The 16,723-nt window shown below is 41.6% G+C and overlaps 1 protein-coding gene across 5 annotated transcripts in view; it reads right to left on the bottom strand.

Moving 5' to 3' along the window:
• Window positions 1–3,587: 3,587 nt before the first annotated feature.
• The window catches only part of mettl14 (methyltransferase 14, N6-adenosine-methyltransferase subun), a 52,642-nt gene continuing 39,506 nt past the window's right edge, over window positions 3,588–16,723 (bottom strand). For all 5 annotated transcript variants that reach the window (XM_055640649.1, XM_055640639.1, XM_055640656.1 and 2 more), the window contains 4 exons: window positions 14,387–14,479; window positions 13,451–13,567; window positions 9,016–9,226; window positions 3,588–4,957 (listed from right to left, as the gene is read on the bottom strand). In XM_055640649.1, the coding sequence (XP_055496624.1) occupies window positions 4,653–4,957; window positions 9,016–9,226; window positions 13,451–13,567; window positions 14,387–14,479 (726 nt within the window). In that variant the 3' untranslated portion in view covers window positions 3,588–4,652. The remainder of the gene's footprint in view (window positions 4,958–9,015; window positions 9,227–13,450; window positions 13,568–14,386; window positions 14,480–16,723) is intronic.

Consider the following 16,723-nt stretch of genomic DNA (forward strand, 5'->3'; position numbering starts at 1 on the left):
CCAGAGACCCACAGCCAGCAGCAGCCCAGCCCCGTTCCAACTCCAGAGGAAAACTGCAAACTGGCCGGAGACGTCAGGACCACCAGAAGCCGCTCCCCGATGGGCCGCTACGGCAACAAGTGGCAGTTCGCCCACAGCCCGAGCTGCGCCCTCTCATCGGGACACCGACCCCCAGGCCCACTGCAAGCACGGAAATCCCAGATCAGCAACTCCAGCCCAGCCCCGTTCCAACTTCAGAGGAACACGCAGTGTATGGGCAGAAGCTGATAGTGTGGAAGGTACTTCTTGTTCTTGGGGTCGCGTTGGAGGGGGAGTGGGATATTGTGCTGTTTGATCGCCCCCTACTATCCCAGGGACAGGGAGACAGGACGTTCACCGAGGGCGGCCCGCAGAGGTGACAGCGGAACCTCCGGTCGGTCCTCGAAGAAAGGGGAACTAAATCCCCATTCATAAAAGAGAAGGTGAGAGTATATTGCGCGGGAGGGTTAATAATTGACAATCTGCTGCTACCTGCCCGCTGAGTTTAAAAGTTCCCACGGTAGACACGATACACAGTGTATCGTGAGTCTTGCGTGGGAACTTTTAAACTTAGCGTGCAGGCAGCAGCAGATTGTCGCTCCCTTCAATTTCACCCCACCTACACCCCTCTGCTTCCCGGCCATGTGTGTGACCCCTTCCCTCCCCTCTCCAGCTCCCCGCTCATTGCACCGGCGTGGGGGCTTTGTACTGTCTTCACGACGGCGATGGCTGCAGGTCTGTGCAGTCACCGGAGACGTCAGGACCAATTGGACGTCGACCACCAGGCCCACCGCAAGCACGGAGATCCCAGAGACCCACAGCCAGCAGCAGCCCAGCCCAGCCCTGCTCCAACTTCTTCTGCCGGGATCAAGGCGCAAACTCGCGACCTTGCGGATATGAGCCGAGCACTCTACCACTGAGCCAGCCATTAAAATCTACGCAAAAAAATTTCCATTCCGAAGACCGACAAATTCTGAATTACGGAAGGTGTCTGGTCCCAAGGCTTTCGGATAAAAGGTTGTGCACCTGTACTTACCTGCATCACACATTTAAGAAAGAATCTCTTCAATGCAAGAGAATTTTGTCCACATCTTTTGTTTAAAGTAAAGCTTAAGTATTTTATGCACAACACTGAATACCATATAATTGAAGTAGTCAAATTATGCAGATGTAGCTTTGTGGATCGATAATTAGTGATTTGTTGTAAATAAAACATTGCCGTTAAATGTGTATTTTTATTATAATATATAAACTGGCCTATGTAACCTTCATAAAAACCTCTTGATTTAAACATGGTACAACATGTTAACCCATGCCTGTTTCAGGCCCTTCATGAAATTGTAGAGTTGATGTGAATTATATCCCTTCATAGCCAACACTATGTACCCTACAACCTAGTTATACATGAGCCTCCTTTTAGAATAGGTTAATCTAGGCACAGGTTAAGTAGGTTAAGTGGATGTCAGAGTGTACTCAATTTCTAAAAAAAATGTTTACAGAACCCAAGTAATGAACTCTAGATAAGACTCCAATTCAATTTGTTTAAAAAAAGTTGGCAAATCTAATTATATTTTAAACATGCATGAAAAAGGTATTTGTCACCTGCAACATCACATAAGTCTGTCAGTCAATACTTGTATACTAAAAAAAATTAACTGTATCAAGTATATCTATGCTGTAAAACAAGTTTATCTGACTATATTTGGGGATACAATTCAACATAAAGCACACGTCTTAAACTGTAATGTAACAGATAGATTATTCACTTATGTGTTTGTTTCATGTGTTGAAACACAGGTGCAGAATAATTTTAAATTATTTAAATTCTAAATGTAATAATTCCACCTTATACAAAAGACCCTTGGAAATTAAGCAATCTAAACATAATTCTTAAATGGCCAGAGACAGAGATAACCTTATGGTCAGACACAGTCAGTTTTCTTTTTAAGTCCTTGAAATAATTAAATGCATTGGACATTATAATAATCAGATTAATCCTGTTATTTCTCTGCAACAGAACATATTAATTTAATTATGAAAATATAGGTAATAAAGGATATGAATAGAATTAGGCCATTCGGCCGATGAAGTCTACTCTGCCATTCAATCATGGCTGATCTATCTCTTCCTCCTAACCCCACTCTCCTGCCTTCTCCCCATATCCTCTGCCACCTGTATCAAATCAAGAATCTATCTTTGCCTTAAAAATATCCACTGACTTAGACAATAGGTGCAGGGGTAGGCCATTCGGCCCTTCAAGCCAGCTGCACCATTCAATGTGATCATGGTTGATCATCCACAATCAGTACCACAATCAGACTTGGCCTCCATTGCCTTCTGTGGCAAATAATTCCAGATTCACCACCCTCTGACTAATTTCCTTCACCCTCTCCTCATCTCCTTCCTAAAAGAACGTCTTTTAATTCTGAGGCTATGACCTCCAGTCCTCGACTCTCCCACTGGTGGAAACATGCTCTCCACATCCACTCTATCTAAGCCTTTCACTATTCTGTCTGTTTCAATGAGGTCTCCCCTCATTCTTCTAAACTCCAGCAAGAACAGGCCCAGTACCGACAAACGCTCATCATAGTCATTCCTGGGATCATTCTTGTAAACCTCCTCTGGGCCCCCTCCAGGGCCAGCACATCTTTCCTCAGATATGATGCTCAAAATTACTTACAATATTCCAAATGTGGTCTTACCAGCACCTTATAGAGCCTTAACATGTCATCCCTGTTTTTGTATACAAGCCCTCTTGAAATAAATGCTAACATCGAATTTGCTTTCTTTACTACTGATTCAACTTGCTGATTAACTTTTAGGGAATCCTGCACACGCACTCCCAAGTCCCTTTGCACCTCCGATTTCTGGATTCTCACCCCATTTAGAAAATAATCTATGCCTTTATTCTTACCACCAAAATGCACGATTCCATCTGCCACTTCCCTGCCCGCTCTCCCAGCCTGTCCAAGTCCTTCTGCAGAGTTCCTGCTTTCTGTACACTACCTCTTTTGGTAACATCCGCAAACTTTGCTACAAAACCTTCAATCCCTTAGTCCAAATCATTAATATGCAACGTGAAGAGTAGCGACCCCAGCACCGACCCTTGCAGAACTCCACTAGACACTGACAGCCAACCAGAAAATGTCCCCTTTATTGCCACACTCTTTGTCTTCTGCCATTCAGCCAACCTGCTATCCGTGCTAGTATCTGCCCTTTGATACAGTGGGCTCTCATCTTCCCTAGCAGCCTAATTCCACACCTTATTCAAATTCACATTTATTGTCACATGCACCAATTAAGGTACAGTGATATTTGAGTTACAATGCAGCCATACAAAGAACACATCACAATTAAAAGAACGGTAGAACTTAACATAAACATCCACCACAGTGATCACTGTGATGGAAGGCAATAAAGTTCAGAATTCCTCCTTTTTGTACACCCGTGTTTGGGGTCTTGACCCTCCACAGTCAAAGGCTTTTGAAAATCTAAGTAAACACTGTACTGACTCTCCTTTGTCTGTCTTGCTATTTACTTCTTCAAAGAATTCCAGCAAATTTAACAAATATAAAAAGACGTGTTTATTAAAAAAGCAGTTTCAATGATGCCAAACAAAACCACCATGACACATATGACAGGATATCAGCCAACTGTGTGATTTAAGTTAAATTAATTTATAGGTTCGGAAATATTTACTCAGTAATTTATATGGTCCCATGACATCTTGATATTTCATCCTCACTTGTGACCAACTTGACACAAGATATACACTTATTTTATGATTTGCTGTTAAATGCTGTATAGATTGCATTCAATGAAAGTAATTAGTTCAAAACAACAACAAAAATGGAAAAGAGATAAAAATCAAAAAGTAAAACATTTAAAAAGATGGCAACAAATGGCATCTTGCTTCAGTTTCCTGTCTAAGGTCTGGATGCAAAATAATTCCAATTATTATTACTGGGCACAAATCTGCTTACGAAAGTGATGTGCTATTAAAAAAATTGATGCACAACAAATTTTAGAACTATATATTTACAAATGCAGTGTAAAAGCTGGAACATTAGACATGTGCAGCTGAATAAACTGATCTTTTTTTTACTCTGCAATTTGGCAGATTCCAACGGTCAGGCTCAAGCAGATGCAATGGTTAGGAAACAAGATGCTGACTCCAATGGTTACAGAATATTACTTTATATTTGAATCAATGCTTCCAAGTCAGTTTTGCAGGAACTGCCTTTTATTCAGCACCTCTTTAAGAACTCAATCTACAATTGTGTCACTAAAAAGTGACAAAATCCAACGCTTAAAAGTTAAAAATACTAAACTTTAAATGCTACACAAATTGAGATATTGCAGGCTTTAAAAAAAATTGCAATCAATTTTAAACCAGTAAACAACCTGAATGTACAATACCACATTTAAAGGCATTTGCACTGCACTTTGTTCGTTACAAGATAAACTTGTGCCCAAACTGCAAAACCATTTTCACTGAACATATTGCTGGTGTACATTTTATTACTGCAGATCTTTTATTCCATGGTTTAATATATACACATATAAAAAAGTAGAAAAGTGGCGCAGATTTAGATTCTGAAACTGCACTCCTAAATTAGAAAAGAAAACTGTCATCACCGAGCAAATCCTCGATGGGCAGCGCCCCCTCGGCCTCTGAATCCTCTCTCTCCTCTAAAATTCCCTCTGTTTCTTTCCCTGCCTCTGTCTCCACGTCCTGCTGAAGGGCCACCTCTTCCTCCACCTCTGGAGGCTCCACCTCCTCGGTCAGATTTAGATTTTGGAGGTGGTGATTTGGGACGAAGTCTCTCAATCTCTTCTGTACAACCAGTCAGATGTACATTTGTTCCAGTGAAGTAGGAGCTGTAGGTTTCAGCGTTGAAGTTACTGTTTGTAAGACTAGGTCCCACAGTTAACCATCCTATTGAAAAGTAAAATAAATAGACACTGAAGCAATTAAAAAAATTCAAAAGCATACAAATCAAGGGTAGAAGCAGCTGTAAATATTGAAGTGAAATAATACATTTTTTATATAATACATTTAGGAATTGTAAGGAAATCAGTTAATTTACTTTAATCACAAACTCAAAATAATATTATCTCCCTCACTCCATTAGTAATTATTAGTCAGATTTCTCCATTTTGCAGTAGCTCAGAATAATAGGCATCTCAAAAGCATATAATAACACAAAAACTAAGCAGTTCATCCATCCAAGGACCCCAACAGTCTTTTCAGGTGAAGCAGAGGTTCACTTGCACCTCCTCCCCATCGGTCCTGGGCCTCCTCCACTGACAGAGTGAGGCCCAGCGAAAATTGGAGGAACAGCAACTCATATTTCGCATGGGCACATTACAACCCAGCGGTATGAATATTGACCTCTAACTTCAAGTAACCCTTGCTTTCCCTCTCTCTCCCATCACTCCCCCTTCCTGATTCTCAGACCAGTCCAGCAGTCCCCCCGATTAAATTTTATCTCCGTATGCTTCGTAATCACCTTCTGCTAGTTAACAATGATCCTATTGGGCCATTCTTTGGAAAGTTATCCAAAATGTCACATGCGTTACCAAATGACATCACATAAATACAATAAAAAATTCTTGCAAGAGATTAATTCATTCTATCTATCTATCTATCTATCTATCTATCTATCTATCTATCTATCTATCTATCTATCTTACTAAAAGTCTGATCTTGACCACTTCCTGTTGTTCTCTATATTGATTTTAGAAAAAACGCTGTCACTTACGGCTGTGATTTTTGTCCATCTTACTCAGTCCCAATCCGCTGCGCAGGACAAGAGGATTTTTCCCATCAAAAATAAAAGAGTTATTAGTTTTTTTTAAATGTTGAGATTCTCTCTCCTGAAGGCCATGCCCCTTCCGGAGGGACGATAAAACCCGGAAGTGTTGAGTGCCTCAGTCAGTCTCTGCAAGATGGTGGAGCGAGAGGGTCACGTCTCTCAGTCTGAACTGTGAATAACACTGAACACATGTCTACTAAACTGTGAGTGGTTTTACTGGCCTGTCAGTGCCCTTAATGTGGTTTGAAAATATAATTTAGAAATGCTAAAGCTGTGTTGCCTTTGGTTTGGAAAAGCTAAATGTTGAGATTCTTTCTCCTGTCAATCACGCATGAAGGCCACACCCCTTCTGGTAGGAGGGGGGAGGGACTATAAAACCCAGATCTCTAATCTCTCTCTCTCCCCTCTATTCTCTCTCTCTCTTCCCTCTAATCTTTCTCCCCTTCTACCCTCCCTTCCACCCCCAGCCTTTCCCCCACTACCTTCTCTTTCCCTCCCCCTTCTCCCTCTCCTCTCCCCCTCCCCCCTCTACAACCCCCTTCCTGTCTCCCCCTTCACCCTCCCCGCTCTCCCCCTTCCCTCCCCCCTCTCCTCACCACTCTCTCCCCATTCCCTATTCTCCTCACCCCATTCTCCCTCTCCTCCCCCATCCTTCTCCTCCTCCCGTTCTCTCCCTTCCCCAATCTCCCTCCCATCTCCACCATTCCTCCTCCCCCTCTCCATCTCCCCCCCCCTCCTCCTCTCCTACCTCCCCCTCTCCCCCTCCCCTACTTCCCCCACCCATCTCCCCTCCTCCACCCTCCTTCTCCCCTCCTCCAACCCCCTCTACTGCCCTCCCTTCCCCCCCCATCATCTCTCTCCCCTCTCTTGCCCCTCCTCCCCTCCTCTCTCCCCCCTTTCTCTCCCTCTGCCACTCCCCCCCGTGTGTATGGCAGGCGGTTAGTTTGCGTGTGAAGCCGCAGCCACCCCCCCCCCCCCCCCCCCCCCCCCCCGCAGCAGCACGTTGAGGGAACGGGACCCAGCGGTCTCTCCTCCCTCCCCCGTCTCCCCCTACCCCACTATCACCCCCTACTCCCTTCATTGACTCAGGGAAGCTCCCACTGCCCCACCTCCACGTGGGAAGGATTCATTGCCTCCAGGGAGCACCAACGCCGACCCAATTATCAAGCCCATTCATTGGCTCCGGGAAGTGCCGACTGCTCCCCCCCCACCCCCCACCACGTGGGAAGGATTGATTAGCTCAAGGGAGCGCCGATGCCAACCCAAAAGTTGAATCCATTTATTGGCTAAGGGAAACGACGACTTCCCCCACCACGTGGGAAGGATTAATTGCGTTGGGGGAACGGGTGAGTGGTGGAAACGGGTTGCGTTGTGGAAACAGGTGACTGGTGGAATATGCATTGGGAAAACGGGGCCCAACGGGTCAGGGGGGTAGGGTGGGGAGAGGGGTTATGGAGGGTGGGAGTGACTGAGGGTAGGGGAAAGGAGAAGGAGGGAGAGATGAAGGAGGGTGAGGAGGTGAGGGTAGAGAAGAGGGAGGGTGAAGGGGAGGAGTGTTGGAGGGTGAAGGGGAGGAGTGTTGGGGGATGAGGGGAAATGAGTCGTGCCTGTGCAGTTGGGGGCTATGGGTGAGTGGTGGAATATTGCGTTGGGCGAACGGGTTTCGTTGGGGGATCGGGTGATTGGCTCTGGGGAGGGGCCGGGGTGAGCGCCGACGTCACGTCACGTTTGGGGACCAGCCCTCCCATGTGACGCTGCCCTCCCCCACCCGTGTTGGGGGATGGTGCCCAACGGGTCCCACGTGGTCTAGTATATATTACTAAAACTCGTCTTGTTTGCGTGTCTGCGTGCCCATGTGATCCTAGAAGTTCGCCAAAACGATACACGACCGCGGTACAATTTTAGGACCACCTTATTCATAATTGTCCTGTGTTGTGTTATTTTATCATGTTTCATTCAGATTAATGATATATTTTACGTTATTCACATTTTCAACTTTACAAATTTAACTTTACACTTCAAGTGTAAAAAATTATAATGTTGCAAATTACAGGACACCGAGTCCTCTCATTTGAAACATTGTAACGGCAAGGGTATGACAAGAGAATTGGATTTATTTTTTGTTGAAAAAGTGGGAGGGTGAAGAGGAGGGGAGTTGGGGGCTACGGGTGAATGGTGGGATATTGCCTCGGGGGAACGGGTTGCATTGGGTGAACGAGTGGCGGAATATTGCATTGGGGAACAGGTTGCATGAGGGACCCAGCCTCCCGTAGGGGCTATGTGTGAGTGGTGGAATATTACTTTGGGGGAATGGGTTGCGTTGTGGGACCAGGTCTCCCGTGTGACAGGGACCCAATGGGTCCCACTTGGTCTAGTTTCTATTAAATGATACATTAATGGTACATATGGATAGAACAGGAACAGGCCCTTCAGCCTTTAAACAAGATTTAAAGTTACATAATTGTTAGATTTACTTCAATCATCGCATTAATTCAGTTTCCTTAATTTGTTCAATCTAAATTTAAATGTGTATTGTTTACGTGGGATATAAAATCCTAGATTTTAACATTAAACAATAATCAGCACAATCACAATGACATCAATGGTCCACTGAACATCTGGTGCAACAAGATTACGTGCATTCTCCACTGCCAGCAGTAAGAAAATTGCAAACTGGAACAATAGTTCATATTCCACCAGTGCAGTCCACAACCCAATGTAATGCACATTTAAATTTCCTGTTTCAGGTAACTGACCTGCTTGTGCTCCTCTCTCTCCTTTTGATCCACCCATTTCGTTATTTCATTCACTGCCTTCTTTATAACTAATTCCTCAGCCTCCGATTGCTCAGTTTCTTTCCTCTCTATCTGCTCATCACCCACCCACCCACTGAGTAGTAATTTGACTCAGTAAAAATCTATAGTCATGCAAGGTCAACTTCTGATTTGAATGTTATTTTACCTTTTCATACTTACGTCAAACACAAATGCAGTTCTAGTGACTGGATTACGTTATCTTAGATGCCACATAGGAATAGAATAGTTAGTTTAGGCATTGAGTTATCAATAAGTGCCCAGAAAATATCCTAAGATGGAATTTTATGTTATCTTTCAGATAATCATAAAAATAAAGAGCACGTTATTAGCATCTTACATTTGGAAGCAACGGGGTCACATACCTGGTCTTATTGTGCTATCCCTTCCAAAAATGTGCAATCTTCTTCGTCCCAGACAGAAATGTTCAATGATATGAAATATTTCCACAGGCTTTTCAAGGTTCCCAATCTCAGGCTCTTCTGTAATAATAAGATCAATGTCTACATTTGCATGGATAAAATCGCCATCCGTACTTCGGCGAACCGTCCCTTTGATACCCATTAGGCAGTGTTCCTAAAAAATAAAACACATAACACATTAGGGATTACAGCTATTAACTCTTACATCAAGTAATACTGTACAGGGATCCTAGATAACTTTTACGGTTTGTATTTCGCCCAATGTCTCCAGAAACATTTCACAATAGAAAAGTAAATACCGTGATTGCTGGAAAATGTCATAACATCGGTCATAATTACCATACTGATTGTACAATGATTAATTTACTGAGGAAACACTTTAAAAAAAATAAACTTTCAGCAAATTTAAATCTAATCAGCAAACTATCTCCATTTAATTAGAAACTGAGTCAAGTGTATTTAATTGTCATATGCACTGGGAATATAATTAAATTCCCACTTGCTGCAGCTATTGAGGGACATTAATGCTACATAATGGTATATAATTAATACATTTTAAAAACTTGAGAAACCTAGTGGTTTATTATGAATTTATTATGTTAATCTTTTCACAATCGTGAACCAAGTACATAACTATCTCTTAAAAATATATTTTATGATAATAGCTGAAAAGCATACTTTGTTCCTTAACACCACTTTAAACAAGAGGTTCAGAGTATGCTCATCTTCAGTTAGGTTTGGTACAGTATTCATGAACTAAATATTGGTCAACAAAGATATTGTATTTCAGCATAGGAAATTATTAGCATGCTCAATAAAATTGTTTAGCCCAGTGGTGGGCAGCATCTCTGGAGAACAAGGATAGGTGATGTTTCAGATCGGGCCCCTTCTTCAGATTGATTGGGGGGGGATGAGGGGAGTAAAGAACTGGAGAAGAGAGGCAGGGCAAAGCCTGGCAAGAGATGGGTACATAAAAGCAATGGAGGTTTTTGATAGGAAAATTGTTAGACAAGTGCCTGAATTTAAAAGACAAAAGGTATGAGATAAGGATAGAAGAATTGCGAATTATGAAGGCAGAGGAAGGAATGTAGGTGAAAGGTGAGGGGAGAGGAGAGAAATTAGTGTAATTCCAAATGGAGCACATGGAAAAGGCGGGGGGGGTGGGAGAGAAGAGAAAGGAGAAAGAGTTCGGGTAGTTACCTAAAATCTTAGATTTCAAATGTTCATACAGTTTGTTTGTAAGCTACCCAATCAGAATATGAGGTGCTGTTTTCCCAGTTTGCGAGCGACAGCTCTCTGACAACGGAGGGGGCCCAGGACAGAAAAGTCAGTATGGGAATGGAAAAGGGAGGTAAAATGGTTAGCAACAGGGAGATCCTGTACACCTTGGTGTCCGGCGAAACGGTCGTAGAGTCTACGTTTGGTCTCGCCGACATAAGGATGATCACATCTGAACATTCGATGCAGTAGATGGAATTAGAGGAGTTGCACGTGAGCCTATGACTGTTTCCTTTACATCGGCAAGAGGTCATCTATCCCTGTTCTCCAGAGTTGCTGCCTGACCCGCTGAGTTATTCCAGCACTTTTGTGTCCTTTTTTGTAAACCAGCATCTGCAGTTCCTTATTTCCACAACTTTGATGTTTTCATTTTCTTTGTTGCAAACCATGTTTTATCCATCATTAGACTTTCCAGCAGCTTGCAGCATTTCTGTTAGTCAACATTTCTAAATAACTTTCTCAGATCACTTGAACTAATCATGTATAGTCTTTTCTTTGACTGGATAGCACGGAAAAAAATGCTTTTCGCTGTAGCTCGGTACATGACAATAATAAATTAAACTAAACTAAAAAAAACCTGAGAAACTTGGCATTTCCCCACTCCTAATTTCAATCCACCACCATTTTTTCCTTGGGCACTGCAAATCAAATAACGTTTTCAACAACATGACTGTGTTGACAAGCCTAAATCACAGAACCTTGTGATATAGCTTATTTGCAAATGTGCACAAAAACTAAGATTTTACTGAAAGGAGAAAACTATTGCAATGAAATTAATTCCAATTCTCGTAAGACATATTAGCTCAGTAGGTTTCATAGAATTATAGAAAAAGGACATTGGGGAAAGAAAATATAGATATTCACATCAGGTGTGGCTGATTGGCAGTCTACTTCCGAATCCACGTTGGACGTTCAAGTGAAACTCCAGAAACTTAAGAACAAAAATAAAACCCAGGGTGGTACTTAATTCAGTACCACTTTATTGGAGGCATTGTTCCTTGAATGAAAGGTTGAACTGAACCCATGGCCCAAATTATGCAACTGTTTCAAAAAGCAACAGGTGCCTTGGGCAATACTTATCACTCAATCGCGGGAAAACCAACCTATCCACTCATCATCATATTGCTCACTGTGGCAGAAATTACCCACTTTCTGACACATCAGAACGTACAATTTTTTCTATTAAATTTGGACAAAAGTTTGAAGCAGCAGATTGCTTTTAAAAAAAGTGCAAATCCGAATAATATCACATCTTTACCATTCTACAGAAGCAAAATATTGTAGATGCTGGAAATCCCAAATAAATTTAAAATATTGAAAATATTCAGTCATGCAGAATTTGTACATATTAGGAATTCTAATTAGGGGAATGTTGTTTCAGAATAAATGGAATACTACCGCTAATCCAAATTACTGGGTTAGATGGTGATGAATGTTGCCCGCTCAGATCTAAACAGATGCCAATCAACCATTTAAATTGCAAACAGATGGCAATCAAACATTTAAACTTCATCTGCCATGCATCTGCCCACTCACCCAACCTGTCCAAGTCACCCTGCATTCTCATAGCATCCTGCACACAGTTCACACTGCCACCCAGCTTTGTCTCATCTGCAAATTTGCTAATGTTACTTTGAATCCCTTCATCTAAATATCAATAATTCCCCGTTGTAAAAGGGGAAGTACAACGGGATCTGGGGGGTCCTTGTTCATCAGTCAATGAAAGTAAGCATGCAGGTACAGCAGGCAGTGGAGAAAGGAAATGGCACGTTGGCTTTCATAACAAGAGAAGTTGAGTATAGGAGCAAAGAGGTCCTTCTGCAGTTGTACAGGGCCCCACAACATCTTGAATATTGTGTGCAGTTTTGGTCCCCTAATTTGAGGAAGGAAATTTGTACTATTGAGGGAGTGCAGCATAGGTTCACAGGGTTAATTCCCAGGATGGCGGGACCGTCAAAGGCTGAGAGAATGGAGCGGCTGACTTGTATACTATTGGAATTTAGAAGGATGAGAGGAGATCTTATTAAAACATCTAAGATTATTAAGGGTTTGGACACGCTAGAGGCAGGAAACATGTTCCCGATGTTGGGTGAGTCCATAACTAGGGGCCATAGTTTAAGAGGGTGGTAGAGGCCGGTTCTCTGGATACTTTGAAGAGAGTGTTTGATAGGGCTCTTAAAGATAGTGGAGTCAGGGGATATGGGGAGAAGGCAGGAACGGGGTACTGATTGTGGATGATCAGCCATGATCACATTGAATGACGGTGCTGGCTCGATGGGCCAAATGGCCTACTCCTGCACCTATTATCGATTGTCAATTATTGGAAGGCCAATTCTGTCAGATTGCCATATTGCTGTAAAAAAAATCGTCACAGGGATCTAGAATCTAACATCCCATTGATTTGCATATATTGTTGGTCTATGAATTAGGAAATAAAGGAGAACTAAATTATTATTTTTAAACAATTTCCCTTGAGCATATACATTAATTTTATATGCTTTTTCATGTTATGGATTTCAAATTAAATACTTTAAATTACATTTTTTTCCAATTTAAATAGTTTAAAAGACATTTAAATGGAAAATTAATTTTCAGGTTTTACAACTGGTTGCCATGGAATTTCTGGGGAATAGGGCTTCAGCATTTTGATTGCACAGCAGAATAACTATCTGGACCATCCCAGTGGATTCCAGGGTGTGGACAATGACAAAGTCCCTTTGCACTTGACCTTAGTTCATTCATGGGTGGGTAGACAGGGAGCAGTAATTCCAGGAAATGGGCTCTGTCCTGCCTATTAATACCCTTGTGCTCTATGCTGGAATACTCTTTCTTTCATTCCTACCCATAAGTAAATTAACAGTGTAAATTTAAACAAAACTTCATACAACAATGAAAAAGTGAACAGTGCCTCCATATTATCTCACACCAAAAAAAACCCTTTGGAATTGACAAGCCATTAATTGTCCATTCTAAGCTGCGTTCCTCGTGTAATTCAATGCAACAGGAGAAGAAACAACAGGCAATTCTTTCGCTGTGACTGCAGGAATTAAGTTTAGACTTGCTATATAAGTCTGCCCCCAAGGTCATAAAAAACACTTACCTTTGTTCGCTGGAAAACTGCTTTTGGGTCCAGGGTTTTGGTTTTCCCAGGGTTATCTTTATTGGTTTTGATCCAGCAAATATCTTCACAACGTCTGAATCCCCATTTACGTAAACACTGGAATAATAAAGACTATATGTAATATGTGTAAAAATGTATATGTCTATATGTAAAAATATTTATTTAATTTGAGGCTTACTCATTGCAAACCATATTACATTTTAAAAGATGAGAGATTTGTTGAGGAATTTATCGTACTTGAGTAAAAGATCGTAACAAATTTATTAATCACGCAATCTTTAAAGACATTGAAGTATCTACCAGAATGCTGTGGCAAAATTACATTCAAATTACAAAAGCATGGAATCTCTCCTTTACAGTTACCACATTATGAAATAAATAAAAAATTGTTAAAATCGATGCTCATGAAAGAACATTCAGAACTTTTATTAAAAGAAAAAAGAAAAAAACTAATTTTAAATTACAGATTATTTTTTAATTGGATAGGAACTACTTTTTTTGATTTTTTTTCCAGGGTAATTCAAATCGCATATTAAAACCCTGCATAGCTAAATAATCATTTTAATTAACAATTATAGTAGATTTTTTTAATCAAAGAAATTGATCCAATAGTATTAACAGCTTCTGAGATGCAAAATGTTTGAAAAAATGCTGTTCTAGAGATTTTCTTCCCATGAAAGGCATTATAATGAGCATACCTCACCAAGGAGAAAACCATTAATCAGAATGACAGGCACAAAACAGAATATGAGATTAAATATTCAGTGTGAATTATATACGGATTTTAAGACTTAACATTTGCATACTATTGTTGGCAAACAGTTGGTCAGTTGTGCACCAGACACTATTTATCATCTGAATAGAGGACTCTGTGAATTAAGGCCTTTGCTGGCTCAGATTACTGCTGCAACTTACCACTCTACCAAGGTCCAAACCATCCCCAGAGCCACACCACAAAAAGACAAATGATCGTGGAGCTGCAATTTCTTCAATTTCTAGCTTCATTATCTATAAAAGAAAAAAAAAATGCTAAAAAAGCTCCTACCCACCTTAAAACTATCCATAATTATTTTCATGGATTCCATAAACAACTGATTTTAGTCATTCAGAGCAAAGACATTTGCAAATTGTCATGCAATATGTATGAATTATTGATATCTACAAATGAGTGAGTAAAAGTTGATGAAAAAAATAAAGACTTACTTCTTACTAGATTCAGGATAAGTGAAATGAAGCAGCAGGAAGTTTAAGGAAAAGGTCAAATGGGAGTACGATGAACAATTGAACTCTTGAGTGAGCAGAAATTTAAGGTCACGTTTGCAGATTGAAAGGAGTTGTTATGCACAAATTAGACTGCTATATGAAAAGACATGAAAGTGGTGGAAGGGTGTAATTTTGGCTTAAACAAACTGGAGGTTTAGTTTAGAGATACAGCGTGAAAACAGGCCCTTCAAGCCTCCAAGACCGCATTGAAATTTGACAAACAAGTCAATGCCGTGGTAAAAGCTAGCTTCTTTCAGCTACGGACGATAGCTAAAATAAAACAATTCATCTAGTTTGATGACTTGGAAAAGATCATCCACACATTCATCTCCTCCCGCCTAGATTACTGCAACTCCCTTTACACTGGCATCAGCCAATCTTCCCTGTCCCGCCTGCAACTGGTCCAAAACGCTGCAGCGAGACTCCTGACGGGCACCCGAAAAAGGGACACATCACCCCGACCCTGGCCTCTCTCCACTGGCTCCCTGTGCGGTTCGTAATAAACTTCAAGAACCTCCTCCATGTCTACAAAGCCCTCAATGGGCTTGCCCCCACCTACATAAAAAGTCTTCTCACCCACCACTCCACCTCCAGGCCCCTCAGATCGGCCGACTTGGGGCAGCTGAATATCCCACGGTCCAGGCATAAGCTCAGGGGCGACCGCGCCTTTGCGGTTGCAGCCCCTAGACTGTGGAACAGCATCCCCTTTCCCATCAGAACTGCCCCCTCCATCGACTCTTTTAAGTCAAGACTAAAGACGTATCTATGCTCCCAAGCCTTTCCTGATGTCCTCTGAATGAGGGCTACATGTATATATGTATGTAGTTTGTTTTGTTATGCTATTCATATAATAAATGTAAAGCACTTTGGCCAACGAGAGTTGTTTTTTAAATATGCTATATAAATAAATGTGACTTGACGAGTTCTATCCTACACACGAGGGACAATTTGCAGAAGTCAATTAACCGACAAATAAACCTGCACATCTTTGGAATGTAGGAAGAAACCTGAGCACCCGCAGAAAACCCACTCAGTCAGGAGAACGTACAAACTCCATACAGACTGCAACTCAAGGTAGCAACTCTAGCGCTGCTTCACTGTGCAGTCCTCAAGTACATGACTTCCAGACTTTTATATTCGATGCCCTTACCCATGAAAGCAAGCATTCCATACACCACCTTTGCCATTCTATTTAGTGCCCTCCATAATGTTTGGGACAGACCCATCATTTATTTATTTGCCTCTGTGCTCCACAATTTGAGATTTGTAATAGAAAAAATCACATGTGGTTAAAGTGCCCATTGTTAGGTTTTAATAAAGGCCATTTCTATACATTTTGGTTTCACCATGTAGAAATCACCATGTAAAAATAGAATGGTAAAGGTGGTGTATGGAATGCTTGCTTTCATGGGTAAGGGCATCGAATATAAAAGTCTGGAAGTCATGTACTTGAGGACTGCACAGTGACACATAGTCCCCATCAATCAAGGGGACTCGGGAGAGTTGAAGGATTCCCAAAAGTTTAATTTGCAGGTTGAATCGATGGTAAGGAAGGCAAATACAATGTTAGCATTCATTTCAAGACGACTAGAATATAAAAGCAAGGATGTAATGCTGAGGCTTTATAAACAGCTGGTCAAGTCACATTTAGAATATTGAGTGCAGTATTGGGCCCAATATCTGAAGAAGGGTGTGCTGGTGTCGGAGAGGGTCCAGAAGAGGTTTAAGAGAATGTTCCTGGAGATGATGGGCTAACATTTGAGGAACTGGGTGAGTACTCAATGGAACTTAGAAGAATGAGGGAGGTTCTCATTGAAACATATGGAATAATGAAAGGACGAGATAGAGTGGATGTTTCCTGTACTGGCAAAGTCTAGGACCAGAGAACACAGCCTAGGAATAAAAGGACGTGTCTTTAGAATATAGATGGAGGAATTTCTTTAGCCAGAGGATGGTGAATCTGTGGAATTCATCGCCACAGACGACTGT

Source organism: Leucoraja erinacea, chromosome 1, assembly GCF_028641065.1.
Source record: "Leucoraja erinacea ecotype New England chromosome 1, Leri_hhj_1, whole genome shotgun sequence".
NCBI lineage: Eukaryota > Metazoa > Chordata > Chondrichthyes > Rajiformes > Rajidae > Leucoraja > Leucoraja erinaceus.